Source organism: Oncorhynchus kisutch, linkage group LG15 (genome assembly GCF_002021735.2).
Source record: "Oncorhynchus kisutch isolate 150728-3 linkage group LG15, Okis_V2, whole genome shotgun sequence".
Classification (NCBI taxonomy): Eukaryota; Metazoa; Chordata; class Actinopteri; order Salmoniformes; family Salmonidae; genus Oncorhynchus; species Oncorhynchus kisutch.
The window spans coordinates 86,652,354-86,671,663 of NC_034188.2; the positions used below are offsets into that span (position 1 = coordinate 86,652,354).

Below are 19,310 nucleotides of genomic sequence, written 5' to 3' on the forward strand. Positions count from 1 at the left end.
GTAACATGACTGAACAAGGTGTACTGGTAAAGTAACCAGGTGGTTAGCTAGTGAGCTAATGAGGTAACATGACTGAACAAGGTGTACTGGTAAAGTAAACAAATGCCGGTGAGAGATTTATGAAGACGGCTTCAAGGGGTACTGAACTTCCTCATTTGGCTTAGTTTTTTAGCTTGGCCTTTAGGAAATGCAACAGCCTTGACTGAAGCTAAACCAGAGTGGTTTTGGGATGGTGGTTTAATGTGGATGTCCCTTGTGTGTGTGTGTGTTCCTACGTGGCAAGCATTTGTACATGAATACACTGAGTGTATTAAGTGTACAAAACATTAAGAACATCTTAACATTCAGTTGCACCCTCTCCTTTTTCTTTTAGAACAGCCTCAATTAGTCGGGTGCATGGACTCTACAAGGTGTCGAAAGCGTTCCACGGGGATGCTGGCCCATGTTGACTCTACAAGGTGTCGAAAGCGTTCCACGGGGATGCTGGCCCATGTGGACTCTACAAGGTGTCGAAAGCGTTCCACGGGGATGCTGGCCCATGTTGACTCTACAAGGTGTCGAAAGAGTTCCACGGGGATGCTGGCCCATGTTGACTCTACAAGGTGTCGAAAGCGTTCCACGGGGATGCTGGCCCATGTTGACTCTACAAGGTGTCGAAAGAGTTCCACGGGGATGCTGGCCCATGTTGACTCTACAAGGTGTCGAAAGCGTTCCACGGGGATGCTGGCCCATGTTGACTCTACAAGGTGTCGAAAGCGTTCCACGGGGATGCTGGCCCATGTGGACTCTACAAGGTGTCGAAAGCGTTCCACGGGGATGCTGGCCCATGTTGACTCTACAAGGTGTCGAAAGCGTTCCACGGGGATGCTGGCCCATGTTTACTCTACAAGGTGTCGAAAGCGTTCCACGGGGATGCTGGCCCATGTTGACTCTACAAGGTGTCGAAAGCGTTCCACGGGGATGCTGGCCCATGTTTACTCTACAAGGTGTCGAAAGCGTTCCACGGGGATGCTGGCCCATGTTGACTCTACAAGGTGTCGAAAGCGTTCCACGAGGATGCTGGCCCATGTTGACTCCACAAGGTGTCGAAAGCGTTCCACGGGGATGCTGGCCCATGTTGACTCTACAAGGTGTCGAAAGCGTTCCATGGGGATGCTGGCCCATGTTGACTCCAATGCTTCCCACAGTTGGGTCAAGTTGGCTAGATGACCTTTGCTTGGTAGACCATTCTTGATACACACAGGAAACTGTTGAGCATAAAAAAAAACAGCAGTATTGCAGTTCTTTACACAAACCGGTGTGCCTGGCACCTACTACCATACCCCGTTCAAAGGCACTTAAACATTTTGTTCTGCCCATTCATCCTCTGAATGGCACACACACACAATCCAAGTGACCAGTGACATTAATCAGAAATGATAGATTTCACCTGGAATCACCTGGTCAGTATGTCATGGAAAGAGTAGGTGTTCTTAATGTTTTGTGCACTCAGTTGTACATTATTATAATAATACAAAAATGCATCTGTAAACTTAGTAGATATCACCATCTAGAGGCTTAGACTCTGACATAAACAACTGCCACTCCCACAACAGGTTGTTTAAGGACACATATTTTCAGCCCTCCCCCCCTCTCTCTGCAGATAAAGCTAAATATATATATTGGCATACCTGCTCCCGCTCCCCCTCCTTGGCGCTCGAAGGTGCCAGGCTTCCCAGCATTACTCACTCTTACCACCATCATTACGCACACCTGTCCCCCCCAGTGTTAATTGTCCTTTGTCGTTGCCTACCCGTGTGCTGACTCAGCTTCTACCTGTCTGTTCCCAAATAAAAGTTGACCCCCCTGTACCTGCTTCTCCAGCATCAGTCACTACCTACTGTATCAATATATTTGACTGCATCCATAAATGTTTCATGCTCTCTCTCTCTGTTTCCAAGTAGACCATGTGGTTAGTGCACCGTACTACATCTCTGTTGCCAAAATAAACCATGCACTGCTGGGTCATTGATGGCTGTTGGGTCATTGATGGCTGTTGGGTCATTGATGGCTGTTGGGTCATTGATTTTGAATTTTTGCCTTCCAAGTGCAACACTGTAGGTTGCAAAATTATACCAACTTCCATGTGTGTCATATCCTTCGATGCGTGCTAGCATATATCAAGTTTTATGCTTTAATACGTTACCAATGAGGCCATCTTGATAACTCCTCATACAGAATGAATGGCACAAGGACAAATGCAAATATTTATGTAACCTGATTCATTAGCAAGCCAAAACCACAACATATGAAACATATTTACTATATTAATCTATAATAAGTTTTATGTGAGCCTAACTGGTTTGCATGCTTGTAAAGGTATCCTCTGTTGAACCAGTCAGCACTTTCCTCAGCCAGCCAGTATCGGTTATTGTGCAGCCTGTTTGCAGTCAAAACAGTAGCTTCATTCACTGCCTACAAAAAGACTCCTACCACGCAAGACAGAACAATGGTAAGACACACCTGTTAATTAAGTAATATGTCATAAAGAAGAGATGATTGAGATATCTTAAATTATTTACCAAATGTATGCCAATATGTTATGTCATGTTTCACTGTGAAATCACGCTTTTGTATAAAAAAAAAGAACATCTCTATGAGACCCGCTGTACTGATTGGTAGAGTAGTTTGTGAAGGTTGAAGGTTGGATTGGCTGTATTTATTGATGTTTGTACGCTGCCTATGGTATCCAACAACTAATGTATCTACTAACACATAATAGAATGCAGTACTTGTATTATTGATGTACTAGACGCAAGAGTGAGTCAAGGTTAGCGAATGAAATAGCTACAGTCTTGAGGTGAATCAGCTTCGTGATATGCCACACCTGTCAGGTGGATGGATTATCTTGGCAAAGGAGAAATGCTCACAAACAGGGACGTAAACACTTTTGAGAGAAATAAGCTTGTTGTGCATTATTTCAGCTCATGAAACATGGGACCAACACTTGGTCGTTTATATTTTAGTTCAGTAATAAATAACATTCAGTCCTTAAACAGACTGATCATTACAGAGGTGCACCTTGTGCTGGGGACAGTTCAAATAAATGAAGTGTTATGTGAACTGTAACTCAGTAAAATTTTAGAAATTGTTGTATGTTTTGTTTATGTTTTGGTCAGTATACATAGCTCATGCACAAAGCAGTACAAGTTTACTGAGTGACTGATTCAAAACAGCAATATTTTATAAATAACCAGACAAATACATTTGCAGACCTTTTAGATACACAAGTACCAGTCAAACGTTTGGACACACCTACTCATTCAAGGGTTTTCCCTCATATTTTTCCTTATAGTGAAGACATCACAAACAAGAAATAACACATATGGAGTCATGTAACCAAAAAAGTGTTAAACAAATCAAAATATGTTATATATTTAAGATTAAGATTCTTCAAAGTAGCCACCCTTTGCCAATGATGACAGCTTTGCACACTCTTGGCATTCTCTTATGTAAAAAATAGTTAAAAAAAAGAAAACCCCTTGAATGAGTTGGTCCAAACTATTGACTGGTACTGTTTTTTTGTTTTAAATACAAAAACATAGTGCAGTGTAAAACAATGTAATACTACACAGGTCAAGTGGTGAAGAGAAGACTAAGTAAACACCAGTAACATGGAAATGAGGAAATTAGTCAATATAAAACAATGTAATACGCAGATCAAGTGGTGAAGAGAAGAGACACAAAGTCAACAGCAATAACATGGAAATGAGGAAATGAGTCAATGTAAAAAGTCCAGTAAGTGATCCACCACCGTCACAAATACAACAGGTGTAGACTTTACCGTGAAATGCTTACTTACAAGCCCTTAACCAACAATGCAGTTCAAGAAATAGAGTTAATAAAATATTTACCCAAATAAACAACATGGTTTTTTTTCACCTTTATTTAACCAGGTAGGCTAGTTGAGAACACCTTTATTTAACCAGGTAGGCTAGTTGAGAACACCTTTATTTAACCAGGTAGGCTAGTTGAGAACACCTTTATTTAACCAGGTAGGCTAGTTGAGAACACCTTTATTTAACCAGGTAGGCTAGTTGAGAACACCTTTATTTAACCAGGTAGGCTAGCTGAGAACACCTTTATTAAACCAGGTAGGCTAGTTGAGAACAAGCTCTCATTTACAACTGCGACCTGGCCAAGATAAAGCAAAGCAGTGTGACACAGACAACAACACAGTTACACATGGAGTAAACAATAAACAAGTCAATAAGACAGTAGAAAAAATAAAGTCTATATACAGTGTGTGCAAATGGCATGAGGAGGTAAGGAAATAAATAGACCATAGTAGCAAAGTAATTACAATTTAGCAGATTAAAACTGGAGTGATACATGAGCAGATGATGATGAGCAGATGATGGTGTGTAAGTAGTGGTACTGGTGTGTAAGTAGTGATACTGGTGTGTAAGTAGTGATACTGGTGTGCAAAAGAGCAGCAAAGTAAATAAAAACAATATGGGGATGAGGTAGGTAGATTGGTTGGGCTATTTACAGATGGACTATGTACAGCTGCAGCCATCGGTTAGCTGCTCAGATAGCTGATGTTTAAAGTTAGTGAGGGAAATGTAAGTCTTCAAATGACATCAAACATAATAAAGTAACAATACCGAGGCTGTATACAGGGGGTACCGGTACCGAGTCAGTGTGGAGGCTGCATACAGGGGGTACCGGTACAGAGTCAGAGTGGAGGCTATATACAGGGGGTACCGGTACCGAGTCAATGTGGAGGCTATATACAGGGGGTACCAGTACTGAGTCAATGTGGAGGCTATATACAGGGGGTACCAGTACTGAGTCAATGTGGAGGCTATATACAGGGGGTACCGGTACTGAGTCAATGTGGAGGCTATATACAGGGGGTACCGGTACCGAGTCAGTGTGGAGGCTGTATACAGGGGGTACCGGTACAGAGTCAGAGTGGAGGCTATATACAGGGGGTACCGGTACCGAGTCAATGTGGAGGCTATATACAGGGGGTACCAGTACTGAGTCAATGTGGAGGCTATATACAGGGGGTACCGGTACCGAGTCAGTGTGGAGGCTGTATACAGGGGGTACCGGTACAGAGTCAGAGTGGAGGCTATATACAGGGGGTACCGGTACCGAGTCAATGTGGAGGCTATATACAGGGGGTACCAGTACAGAGTCAATGTGGAGGCTATATACAGGGGGTACCGGTACCGAGTCAATGTGGAGGCTATATACAGGGGGTACCGGTACAGAGTCAATGTGGAGGCTATATACAGGGGGTACCAGTACTGAGTCAATGTGGAGGCTGTATACAGGGGGTACCGGTACAGAGTCAATGTGGAGGCTATATACAGGGGGTACCGGTACAGAGTCAATGTGGAGGCTATATACAGGGGGTACCGGTACAGAGTCAATGTGGAGGCTATATACAGGGGGTACCGGTACCGAGTCAATGTGGAGGCTATATACAGGGGGTACCGGTACCGAGTCAATGTGGAGGCTGTATACAGGGGGTACCGGTACCGAGTCAATGTGGAGGCTATATACAGGGGGTACCGGTACCGAGTCAATGTGGAGGCTGTATACAGGGGGTACCGGTACCGAGTCAATGTGGAGGCTATATACAGGGGGTACCGGTACCGAGTCAATGTGGAGGCTATATACAGGGGGTACCGGTACCGAGTCAATGTGGAGGCTATATACAGGGGGTACCAGTACTGAGTCAATGTGGAGGCTATATACAGGGGGTACCGGTACTGAGTCAATGTGGAGGCTATATACAGGGGGTACCGGTACCGAGTCAGTGTGGAGGCTATATACAGGGGGTACCGGTACCGAGTCAATGTGGAGGCTGTATACAGGGGGTACCGGTACCGAGTCAATGTGGAGGCTATATACAGGGGGTACCGGTACCGAGTCAGTGTGGAGGCTATATACAGGGGGTACCGGTACAGAGTCAATGTGGAGGCTATATACAGGGGGTACCGGTACCGAGTCAATGTGGAGGCTATATACAGGGGGTACCGGTACCGAGTCAGTGTGGAGGCTATATACAGGGGGTACCGGTACAGAGTCAATGTGGAGGCTATATACAGGGGGTACCGGTACCGAGTCAATGTGGAGGCTATATACAGGGGGTACCAGTACTGAGTCAATGTGGAGGCTATATACAGGGGGTACCGGTACTGAGTCAATGTGGAGGCTATATACAGGGGGTACCGGTACCGAGTCAATGTGGAGGCTGTATACAGGGGGTACCGGTACCGAGTCAATGTGGAGGCTGTATACAGGGGGTACCGGTACCGAGTCAATGTGGAGGCTATATACAGGGGGTACCGGTACCGAGTCAATGTGGAGGCTGTATACAGGGGGTACCGGTACTGAGTCAATGTGGAGGCTATATACAGGGGGTACCGGTACCGAGTCAATGTGGAGGCTATATACAGGGGGTACCGGTACCGAGTCAATGTGGAGGCTGTATACAGGGGGTACCGGTACTGAGTCAATGTGGAGGCTATATACAGGGGGTACCGGTACCGAGTCAATGTGGAGGCTGTATACAGGGGGTACCGGTACAGAGTCAATGTGGAGGCTATATACAGGGGGTACCGGTACTGAGTCAATGTGGAGGCTATATACAGGGGGTACCGGTACTGAGTCAGTGTGGAGGCTATATACAGGGGGTACCAGTACTGAGTCAGTGTGGAGGCTATATACAGGGGGTACCGGTACCGAGTCAATGTGGAGGCTATATACAGGGGGTACCGGTACTGAGTCAATGTGGAGGCTATATACAGGGGGTACCGGTACAGAGTCAATGTGGAGGCTATATACAGGGGGTACCGGTACTGAGTCAATGTGGAGGCTATATACAGGGGGTACCGGTACTGAGTCAGTGTGGAGGCTATATACAGGGGGTACCGGTACTGAGTCAGTGTGGAGGCTATATACAGGGGGTACCGGTACCGAGTCAATGTGGAGGCTATATACAGGGGGTACCGGTACCGAGTCAATGTGGAGGCTATATACAGGGGGTACCGGTACCGAGTCAATGTGGAGGCTATATACAGGGGGTACCGGTACCGAGTCAATGTGGAGGCTATATACAGGGGGTACCGGTACCGAGTCAATGTGGAGGCTGTATACAGGGGGTACCGGTACCGAGTCAATGTGGAGGCTATATACAGGGGGTACCGGTACCGAGTCAATGTGGAGGCTGTATACAGGGGGTACCGGTACCGAGTCAATGTGGAGGCTGTATACAGGGGGTACCGGTACCGAGTCAATGTGGAGGCTGTATACAGGGGGTACCGGTACCGAGTCAATGTGGAGGCTATATACAGGGGGTACCGGTACCGAGTCAATGTGGAGGCTATATACAGGGGGTACCGGTACCGAGTCAATGTGCGGGGGTGCAGGCTAGTCCAGGTAATATTCACTGGCTATTTTAGCATGTAAATCTTGGTGGTGGAAACTACATTTTTTGTTGTTGATGCATGCCAGCAAAGGCACTACACAACACTAAACAATACATTAATTGCACTATAACGGTTACAAACGATGCCCACATTAGGGCCTACAGAAAGCTGTCCCAACAGCAGAGCTGTTTCTTTTCAGCACCATGTAATGAATCCGTACCACCGCTAAACCTGGCTATCAGCGGAGCCTTGTCTGACAGCAAAACAGTTCATTCAGCCTCATTTACTGCCCTTTTAAAAAAACATAGCTGATATGGCTGACTTGCTTGAACAAATGTGGTTTCTAATGACAATTGAACAGGAAGGTGGACATCAAACTTTGTCATCAAAGTCTGGCATTCTCGGGATTTATGGTGCTTTCAAGACAACTGGGAACTCGGAAATAAACAAGGTTGAATCATGACTTCAGTTATCTTGATGTCAGAGCTCTATAAAGAGGCTGTAAGAACCGACACCGGAGATGAGAAGCAGGTACGAGAAGTCAACATTTAATAGGAACAACCATGAAACAAGACCGGCACAGCGTCAGCACATGGGGCAAAACAACAAGATTCGACAATCATTGCAGTAGCGGGGAACAGAGATGTGGAACTAACAAATATAGTGGAGGTAACTAAACAGGTGATTGAGTCCAGGTCAGTCCAATAATACGCTGATGCGTGTGATGGGGAAAGGCAGGTGTGCGTACTGATGGTGGCAGGAGTGTGTAAGCGCCAGAGAAGGCGAGCGGGAGCAGGCGTGACAGAGGCCTGAGTTCCCAACTTGGAATTCTGAGTTGGATGACTGTTCAAAAGGTATTTTCCCAGTCGGAAATGTTTTTTTTCAGAGTTCCGGGTTGTCTTGAACTCACTGAAGTCTGAGATTTATGAGATCCGAGTTTCCAGTTGTTTTGAACGCGGCAGAAGTCATGCTGGCTTGACAGCATGGCCAATGTATACAACCTTTTCTAGCCCATGTTGTTGCATGTGAATGTTTCAAAGCAAGCAAAGAAATTGTTTAGTTGTCTGGGAGCAAGACATCGTGCTTCTACACCTGCATTGCTTGCTGTTTGGGGTTTTAGGCTGGGTTTCTGTACAGCACTTTGAGATATCAGCTGATGTACGAAGGGCTATATAAATACATTTGATTTGATTTGATTTGATCATGGTCCGCGACGGGGCTGGTTTTCTTTTTGTAGTTTGTGATTGACTGTAGACCCTGCCACATACCTCTTGTGTCTGAGCCGTTGAATTGTGACTAGACTTTGTCTCTATACTGATGCTTAGCTTGTTTGATTGCCTTGCGGAGGGAATAACTACACTGTTTGTATTCGGTCATGTTTCCGGTCACCTTGCCCTAATTAAAAGCAGTGGTTCGCACTTTCAGTTTTGTGCGAAGGCTGCCATCAATCCACGATTTCTGGTTGGGGAAGGTTTTAATAGTCGCTGTGGGTACAACATCACCAATGCCCTTGCTAGTAAACTTGCTCACCGAATCAGTGTATTCATCAATGTTAGTGTCTGACGCCACGCGGAACATATCCCAGTCCACGTGATCGAAGCAATCTTGAAGCGTGGAATCCGATTGGTCGGACCAGCATTAAACAGACCTCTGGCAGCTCCTGACTGATGGGCGGCTCAGGCAGCGCCGGAGTGAAGGGCGACTCTGGCAGCGCCGGAGTGAAGGGCGGCTCTGGCAGCTCCTGACATACGGGCGGCTCTGGCAGCTCCTGACAGACGGACGGCTCTGGCAGCTCTGGACAGCTGGGCGGCTCTGGCAGCTTCTGACTGACGGGCGGCTCTGGCAGCTTCTGACTGACGGGCGGCTCTGGCAGCTCCTGACAGACGGGCGGCTCTGGTAGCTCCGGACAGACGGGCGGCTCTGGCAGTTCCTGACTGACGGGCGGCTCTGGCAGCGCCGGAGTGAAGGGCGACTCTGGCAGCTCCTGACTGATAGGCGGCTCTGGCAGCTCCTGACAGACGGGCGGCTCTGGCAGCTCCTGACAGACGGGCGGCTCTGGCAGCTCCAGACAGATGGGCGGCTCTGGCAGCTCCAGACAGATGGGCGGCACTGGCAGCTCCTGACTGACGGGCGGCTCTGGCAGCGCCGGAGTGAAGGGCGGCTCTGGCAGCTCCAGAGTGAAGGGCGGCTCTGGCAGCGCCGGAGTGAAGGGCGGCTCTGGCAGCGTCGCAGTGAAGGGCGACTCTGGCAGCTCCTGACTGACGGGCGGCTCTGGCAGCTCCTGATTGACAGGCGGCTCTGGCAGCTCCTGACAGACGGGCGGCTCTGGCAGCTCCGGACAGACGGGTGGCTCTGGCAGCTCTGGACAGACGGGAGAACCTGGAGGGAGGAGATGGAGAGAGGCACAGCACCGGATGGACCGGGCTGTGGAGGAGCACTGGAGCTCTGGTGCACAGCCTTGGCACCACTCCTCCTGGCTGGATGACCCCGTTAGCCCGGACCCTCCAGATTGCAGGCACAGGTTGAACTTGGCTGTGGGTGAGCACTGGAGATCTGGTGCATATCACTCACACCTCTCCCTTAGGAGTACTATTCCCGTGTGCGCTCGGGTACACCACTTAAACTCCGCCCCTGTGCGTTCTTTTCGAAGAAGCTCAGCCCGGCAGAGCGAAACTATGATGTGGAGGATCGGGAGCTGTTGGATATTGTCGGGGCTCTGAATTTTTTTTGGGGGGGGGCTGCCTCTCTTGCCTGTTGCGCTGCCTTACCTCATATCGCCGCCGCTCAGCTTTCACTGCCTGCAGCTCTTCCTTGGGGCAGCGATATTTCCCTGCCTGTGCCCAGGGTCCCTTGCCTTCCAGTATATCCTCCCATGTCCAGGAGTCCAGAACCCTCTGCTCCTGGTTACCATGCTGCTTGGTCCGTTTGTGGTGGGTAGTTCTGTAACGGTTGTCTTCCTTTTCTGATGAGGAATAGGATGGATCAGACCAATGCTATCATGGTAAGTGTTCATGTTATATTTATTAAACTGAACACAAAAATAACAAAGGGGAAAACACGACAAAAACAAAACAGTTCTGTAAGGTGCAACAAAAACACTAAACAGAAAATAACTACCCACCACCCATAGTGGGAAAACAGGCTGCCTAAGTATGGTTATCCTCTCTGAACTACCGATACCGGATCCGGGAGCGTGACTACACCCTCAGGCTCATTACCATAACGCAACGTTAACGATTTCTAAAAATCGCAAATGAAATGAAATAAATATGCCTGCTCTCAAGCTTAGCCTTTTCTTAACAACACTGTCATCTCAGATTTTCTAAATATGCTTTTGAACCATAGAAAATCAATCATTTGTGTAAGAGTGTTGATGGCTAGCTTAGCATTTAGCGTAGCATTTAGCACATAACATTTTCACAAAAACCAGCAAAGGAATCAAATAAAATAATTTACCTTTGAAGAACTTCAGATGTTTCAATGAGGAGACTCTCAGTTACATAGCAGATGTCCAGTTTTTCCTGAAAGATTCTTTGTGTAGGACAAATCGCTCCGTTTTGTTACTACACATTTGGCTACCGAAACGAACCGAAAATTCAGTCACCAAAACGTCGAACTTTTTTCCGAATTAACTCCATAATATCGACCGAAACATGGCAAACGTTGTTTGAATCAATCCTCAAGGTGTTTTTTCACATATCTCTTCATTGATATGCCGTTCGTGGAAGCATGGTTTTTCTCAGAATCCCATGGAAAAATACTAGCAGCTGAGTTTTGCGCACCAATTTCCACGCAGGACACCGTGCGGACACTTGGAAAATGTAGTCTCTTATGGTCAATCTTCCAATGATATGCCTGCAAATACGTCACAATGCTCCAGACCCCTTGGGGAAACGATAGAAAGGGTAGGCTCATTCCTGTCGCATTCACAGCCATATAAGGAGATGATGCAATTCGGAGCCTCAGAAATCCTGTTCATTTCCTGGTTGCAGAAACATCTTGGTTTCGCCTGTAGCATGAGTTCTGGGGCACTCACAGTGAAAATCTTTGCAGTTCTGGAAACGTCAGAGTGTCTTCTTTCCAAAGCTATCAATTCCATGCATAGTCGAGCATCTTTTTGTGACAAAATATTGCGCTTAAAACGGGAACGTCTTTTTATCCAAAAATGAAATAGCTAAGCTTAAGAGGATCAGAGACAACGATCGACAGCTGCCTCTGATTGGGAACCATACCAGGCCAAACACAGAAATACAAAACCTAGAATACACAACATAGAATGCCCACCCCAACTCACGCCCTGACCAAACTAAAACAGAGACATAAAAAAGGAACTAAGGTCAGGACGTGACACAGGCTTGAATAAATTAAGTAGCTAATAGGCAGAGGGTGGCTTCATTTGTCTGATTCTCTGTAATGATGGAATGGGATTAATAATACATTTTATTCTGTTAATTGGTGTCTTGCATCAAACAACACAACTACATGTTCAGTCACCTCCATGTCTGATGTCGATAAACAGGGTAATGTCAAGCCTTCTATGTTTTTTTTTTTCAAAAGTCTCATGGAATGTAGGCTTACATTGAACACCACACATTAGCTGCTACTGTAAGCTGAATGATAGAACAGCTATTTCTATGTTAAAATGTTATGGGATGCATTTTCTCCATTGTTGTTGGTGGTAGGCCACTCTGATACAGTAGGCCTTATTATGATCCAATAGCCACATTAGCCTATATGGCCACTGTTAAAACTGTAACTAAAGCAGGTACATCCTCAGTTTTCACAGCAAATGTGTGTGTGAAGTTGCACAGAATATTCACAATTTTCAAGTTTGTGCTCAGCAGACCTGAAATTTGCTCAGTGCCTACATTTTTTTTGGGGGGGGGGAATTGCTTGCAAGTAGTAGAATCGAAGTTGCAGAACGTCCATCTCTTCCGTGTTTATACCAGAAGAGATACTGGAAAAAATGTGATTCAGACAAAGGGGCGGGACTTCCGTTACAAAACTCACTAACTGCTGCTCCTCAGTCTTCGCAAGGAATGATCCGTCGGTGTCACGGATCATCGGTGTCATGGGCGAACAGCTTTTTGTCACCTGAAGGCTCTGTTTACCTCGACTCCTGTGTTGGCTCATCCTGATCCCTCCTTAGCATTCATAGTGGAGGTGGACGCATCCGAGGCTGGGATAGGGGCTGTGCTGTCTCAGCGCTCGGGTACACCACTTAAACTCCGCCCCTGTGCGTTCTTTTCAAAGAAGCTCAGCCCGGCGGAGCGAAACTATGATGTGGAGGATCGTGAGCTGTTGGATATTGTCGGGGCTCTGAAAGCGTGGAGGCATTGGCTTGAGGGGGCTGAACACCCTTTTCTCATTTTGACTGACCACAGAAATCTGGAGTACATCCGGGCGGCTAGGAGATTGAATCCTTGCTAGGCAAGGTGGGCCATGTTTTTCAACCATTTGGGGTTCACTCTATCATACAGACCAGGTTCCCAGAACGCTAAGGCAGACGCACTGTCTCGGATGTATGACACAGAGGAGCGGTCCACGGATCCTACTCCCATACTTCCGGCTTCTTGCCTAGTGGCACCGGTGGTATGGGAGGTTGACGCGGACATTGAACGGGTGTTACGTGCGGAGCCCACGCCTACCTAGTGTCCAGTTGGACGTAAGTACTTTCCGTCTGATGTTCTTGATCGATTGATTTGTTGGGCTCATATGTCACCTTCCTCTGGTCATCCTGGCATCGATCGGACGCTGTCTTAGTGGGAAGTACTGGTGGCTCACTTTAGCTAAGGAATTGAGGGTGTATGTCTCCTCCTGCTCAGTATGAGCTCAGTGCAAGGCACCTAGACACCTACCCTGAGGGAAAATATAACCCCTACCCGTTCCACAACGGCCGTGGTCGCACCTATCGGTGGATTTTGTGACGGATCTTCCTCCGCCACACGGGAACACCACGATTCTGATTGTTGTGGATAGGTTTTCTAAGTTCCTTTGCCCGGTCTCCCTATGGCCCTACAGACTGCGGAGGCCCTGTTTACACACGTCTTCCGGCACTACGGGGTGGTACTATCGGTACTGTCACGACTTCCGCTGAAGTTGGTGCCTCTCCTTGTTCGGGTGGCGTTTGGCGCTCGTTTTCGGGTGGCGTTTGGCGCTCGTTGTCACCGGCTTTCTATCTTCCACCGATCCATGTTTCTGTTTTCCATTTGTTATGTCTTGAGTGAACACACCTGGTTCCCATTAAGTTATTCTTATTTCCCTATTTAACCCTCTGGTTCTCAGTATGTGTGGTGCGTGATTGTTCCTGTTATGTTTAGTCTTGCGTGTTAGGATTTGTTATCCCTACGTGGATTTATTCTACTGAGTAAAGTACGTTATTTTACCCAGTTCTGTTTCCTGCGCTTGACTCCGTCCCCACCTATACACCACTGACGTTGCCAGTCGGGTCTCAATTTCCATGTAAGAAAAAAAATACGTAGAATGCGTATTACAAGAAACCGCCCCTTTTGTGACGAAAAACAATTGCAACACTGTGCTACGATCCGTCAGCCTTGTTTACGTATACTGTGTAGACCCCTTATGTCAGCCTTCTGCATCTGTGGTGGAAGGTGGCCGAGCCACAATGGTGTTTGCAAGACCATGAGACATCCCGAAAATAGGTCTTCTCATGAGAACTTCTGTAGCACACAACATTAAATAACCACCTTTTGGTAAGGGGAAACCTTTAAGGGGAAACCTTTTGCTCTACAACCCCCACAAGTCTCACAGGACTGAAGGTAACCCATACATATTAAAGGAAGTATGGAGATATATATCGATATTAAACCTTCAATTGAAGGTAACCCATACAAATTAAAGGAAGTATGGAGATATATATAGATAGTAAACCTTCAATTGTAGGTAACCCATACAAATTAAAGGAAGTATGGAGATATATATCGATATTAAACCTTCATCTGAAAGTAACCCATACAAATTATTGTAAGTATGGAGATATATATAGATATTATTAAACCCCCATCTGAAGGTAACCCATACAAATGAATGGAAGTATGGAGCTAGCTTTGTCCCGACAAAAATTAGGGGTTAAATAATATGTGTAAAAAAATGTATATACTGTATATATTTCCTGAGCTTTCTTATGTCTCCTAGATATGGAACAGACAGTTTCTGATTTTTGCAATGTTACGTAGATGGAAAAAACTTCTGCAAAACACCAGTCTCAAAGTCAACAGTGAAGAGGTGACTCCGAGATGCTGGCCATCTAGGGAAAGTTGCAAAGAAAAGCCATATCTCAGACTTGCCAATAAAAATAAAAGATTTAGACGGCAAAATAACACAGACACTGGACAGAGGAACACTGCCTAGAATGCCAGCATCCCGGAGGCGCCTCTTCACTGCTGACGTTGAGACTAGTGTTTTGCGTTTACTATTTAACCTCTAGCGACGAGCAATCCCGTATCTGGGAGCGTAATCATAGCCTCAAGCGCATTACCACAATACAACGTTTCCTATTCATGAAAATCGCAAATGAAATGAAATAAATATATTCAAACACAAGCTTAGCCTTTTGTTAACAACACTGTCATCTCAGATTTTCAAAATAAGCGTTACAGCCAACGCTAGACAAGCATTTGTGTAAGTTTTGCATGGCATAATGCAATGCTAGGCTGTGCTGGCAGCAGGCAACATTTTCACAGAAATAAGAAAAGCAACCAAATTAAATAATTTACCTTTGAAGAACTTCAGATGCTTTCACTCAGGAGACTCCCAGTTAGATAGCAATTTTTTTTCTCCAAAAATAATATTTTTGTAGGTGAAAAACGTCACGTTTGTTCATCCTGCTTGGCTGAGAAATCGACAGAAAAATACTTCAACTATAACGCATTAGCATAACGCAACTTTTTCTATTCATGAAAATCGCAAATGAAATGAAATAAATATATTGAAACACAAGCTTAGCCTTTTGTTAACAACACTGTCATCTCAGATTTTCAAAATATGCTTTTGAACCATAGCTAAACAAGCATTTGTGTAAGAGTATTGATAGCCTAGCATAGCATTAAGCCTAGCATTCAGCAGGCAACATTTTCACAAAAACAAGAAAAGCATTCAAATAAAATCATTTACCTTTGAAGAACTTCGAATGATTTCAATGACGAGACTCTCAGTTAGATAGCAAATGTTCATTTTTTCCAAAAAGATTATTTGTGTTGGCGAAATAGCTCTGTTTTGTTCATCACGTTTGGCTAAGAAAAAGACCAGAAAATGCAGTCACTACAACGCCAAACTTTTTTCAAAATTAGCTCCATAATATCGACAGAAACATGGCAAACGTTGTTTAGAATCAATCCTCAAGGTGTTTTTCACATATCTATACGATAATATATCAGTCGTGACAGTTGGTTTCTCATCAGAAGCAAACGGAAAAATACTGCAGCTGGAGATTACGCAATAATTGCAACGGAGGACACCAAGCGACCACCTGGTAGATGTAGTCTCTTATGGTCAATCTTCCAATGATATGCCTACAAATACATCACAATGCTGCAGACACCTTGGGGAAGCGACAGAAAGCCTAAGCTCATTTGTGGCCCATTCACAGCCATATAAGGAGTCATTGGCATGAGGCGGTTTAAAAAAATGTGCCACTTCCTGATTGGATTTTTATCTGGGTTTTTTCTGTAACATCAGTTCTGTGGCACTCACAGACAATATCTTTGCAGTTTTGGAAACGTCAGAGTGTTTTCTTTCCAAAGATGTCAATTATATGCATAGTCGAGCATCTTTTCGTGACAAAATATCTTGTTTAAAACAGCAACGTTTTTCATCCAAAAATTAAAATAGCGCCCCCTATATCCAAGAAGTGAATGAACCTGCCAGTTGAGGACTTGAGAGAAGTCTGTTTCTCAAACCAGATACTCTAATGTACTTGTCCTCTTGCTCAGTTGTGCACCGGGACCTACCACTCCTCTTTCTATTTTGGTTAGGGCCAGTTTGCGCTGTTCTGTGAAGGGAGTATTACAGTGTTGTACAAGATCTTCAGTTTCTTGGCATTTTCTCACATTGAATAGCCTCCATTTCTCAGAACAACAATAGACTGATGAGTTTCAGAAGAAAGGTATTTTGTTTCTGTCCATTTTGAGCCTGTAATCAACCCCACAAATGCTGATGTTCCAGATACTCAACTAGTCTAAAGAAAGCCCGTTTTACTGCTTCTTTAATCAGAACAACAGTTTTCAGCTGTGCGAGGATAACTGCAAGATGGTATTTCTAATAATAAATTAGCTTTTAAAATTATAAACTGAGATTAGCTAACATAACGTGCCATTGGAACACAGAAGTGATTGTTGCTGATAATGGCCCTCTGGTTGCCTATGTAGATATTCCATTAAAAAAATCTGCCGTTTCCAACTACAATACTCATTTACAACATTAGCAATGTCTACACTGTATTTCCAATCAATTATATGTTATTTTAATGCATGAAAAAGGTGCTTTTCTTTTTTACATTACTATGTGACCCCAAACCTTTGAACTGTAGTGTATGTACGGTCACTGGGGGGACGACGTCGTCGATGAAATTATTGATATAGCCGATGACTGAGGTGGTGTACTCCTCAATGCCATTGGATGAATCCTGGAACATATTCAAGTTTGTGCTAGCTTAACAGTCCTGTAGTTTAGCATCTCCTTCATCTGACCACTTCTTTATAGACCGAGTCACTGGTGCTTCCTGCTTAAATATTTGCTTGTAAGCAGCAATCAGGAGGATAGAATTATGGTCAGATTGCCAAATGGTGGGCAAGGGAGAGCTTTGTATGTGGAGTAAAGTTGTTCTTGAATTTTTTTACCCTCTGGTTGCACATTTAACATGCTGATAGAAATTAGGTTAAACCGATTTAAGTTTCCCTGCATTAAAGTCCCCTGCCACTAGGAGTGCCGCCTCTGGATGAGCTTTTTCCTGTTTGCTTATGGTGGTATACAGCTCATTGAGTGCAATTTTAGTGCCAGCACTCCTCTTCTCTCATCTCCCCCCTCTCCTCTCCTCCCCTCTCCAGGTGTATAACTGTACAATGCTAGATGACTTCCTGTTGCAGTACTACCTGACTCCCGCCTATGCCCTGGAGTTTGCCCTGGGTTTCCCCAGCAACCTGCTGGTGGTCCTGGGTTACGTGTTCTGCCTGCCAGAGTGGAAGAGCACCAATGTTTACCTGTTCAACCTCGCTGTCTCTGATCTCATCTTTCTGTGCACTCTGCCACACCTCTCCTATCTGTACGCCAACGCCAAATCAGAATACAGCGGCTTCGGCTGCATCATCAACCGCTATATCCTCCATACCAACCTCTACTCCTCCATCCTTTTCATGGTGTGGGTCAGCATGGACCGCTTCCTGCTCGTACGACACCCGTCACGACTTCACTTCCTGTTGACCAAGAAGGCGGCCCTCTGCTTGTCTCTCATGACCTGGGTGGCAGTTAACATGCAGGTGGCCCCCCTAATATTCTACATCATCCAGGACATGCAGAAAGGGAACTGGAGCTTCTGTAAGGACTTTGGGAGCCTGGGGGTTATGGAGAACTTGCTGGGATACAGCCTGGGCCTGACGGTGACTGGCTACCTGCTGCCTCTGCTGGGGCTTGGCTTCTTCAGCTTCCACATCAACCGGCTTCTCCGTGTCCAGGCGGAAGTGATTCAGGGCACGGGGACATCGTTCCGCAAGCCCGTACGTGTGGTCTCTGCTGTAGCGACCATGTTTCTGGTACTGTATCTGCCCTATCATTTGATGAGGAATGTGAGGATAGCGTCGCGGCATCCCTGGGCAGGGCTGTCTGACTGCCACAAGAAATATATACAGAGTGCATACATCCTGACCAGGCCGGTGGCATTCGTCCATAGTGTCATTAACCCTGTGTTCTACTTCTTCATGGGAGACAAGTTCAGAGAGCTCCTATTGGCCAAGATCAGAGTCCTGGTGAGACAGCTAGAACAGAGGACAGGGACCTCAATGTGAGATCCTGTTGAACACTCACTCATACACACAAACAAACACACACAGTGTCCGGGAAAATATCATGGTATGTTTGAAATATTATTCAAGTAGGCATATTTAACCAATGTTGTGATGTCCCGATCTGCAGGGGAGGGGTGGAACCAGCCACGCTAAGCATTTTTGTGTCTACTATATAAGACCTGAGCATTTCTTGTATTATTGGGCTCACAACAAGTCACCTACGATTGGTCCTTGACCAGCTCCATTATTGCAATTCTTGATAATAAATATTGATTGTTTGAAAAAATAACAAAGTCTCTCTCACTTAATATATTTTTTTTATGACAATCTGCTGACGAGGATGGGATCCAGCGGGTGGACAAGGAATCCCGAACATAGAGAAATAAAAAGGTGAGACAGGAATTTCTTATAGCAAGCATATGAAAGGCCTAAAAGAAAAAGAGGTGTTAACACAGGGCAATATCTGTGTGAGTTGCCAGGGTCAGAATCTGTGTGAGCGGTTCAACCCCATCTGTGTGAATGGTTGATATTCTGTTTAGAATATCCGACTGGAGTCTGTGTGAGCAGTTGTTCGTAATTTTTTCAATTGCTAACAAGCATCGGTCAATACTGAAGCCACTTTTTCAAAACTCTTCACACAGTCTGCATTACCAGCATGCATTTTGGCCAAACAGTTAATCTCACCGCAAACTCACCCCTACCACCAAAACACTTCATGCATGTCTCAAAATAAGCTTGTTCGAACATAACACTGGCAACAATTCTCACTCAGAAAGAATATATTGTCCCTCATAACACACTGACCTAAAAAACACTAACAGGGAGCATTACATGAATTATGAACTTACCTCTTTGAAGTTTGAAT

General features: G+C 45.5%; 1 protein-coding gene across 1 annotated transcript; it reads left to right on the plus strand.

Moving 5' to 3' along the window:
• The first annotated feature begins 2,411 nt into the window (after positions 1–2,411).
• LOC116353551 (succinate receptor 1) lies at positions 2,412–18,739 on the plus strand. Its single transcript, XM_031789438.1, has 2 exons — positions 2,412–2,491; positions 17,492–18,739. The coding sequence occupies exons 1-2, from the start codon at positions 2,489–2,491 to the stop codon at positions 18,443–18,445; spliced, it is 957 nt and encodes a 318-aa protein (XP_031645298.1). The 5' UTR covers positions 2,412–2,488; the 3' UTR covers positions 18,446–18,739.
• Positions 18,740–19,310: the final 571 nt, after the last annotated feature.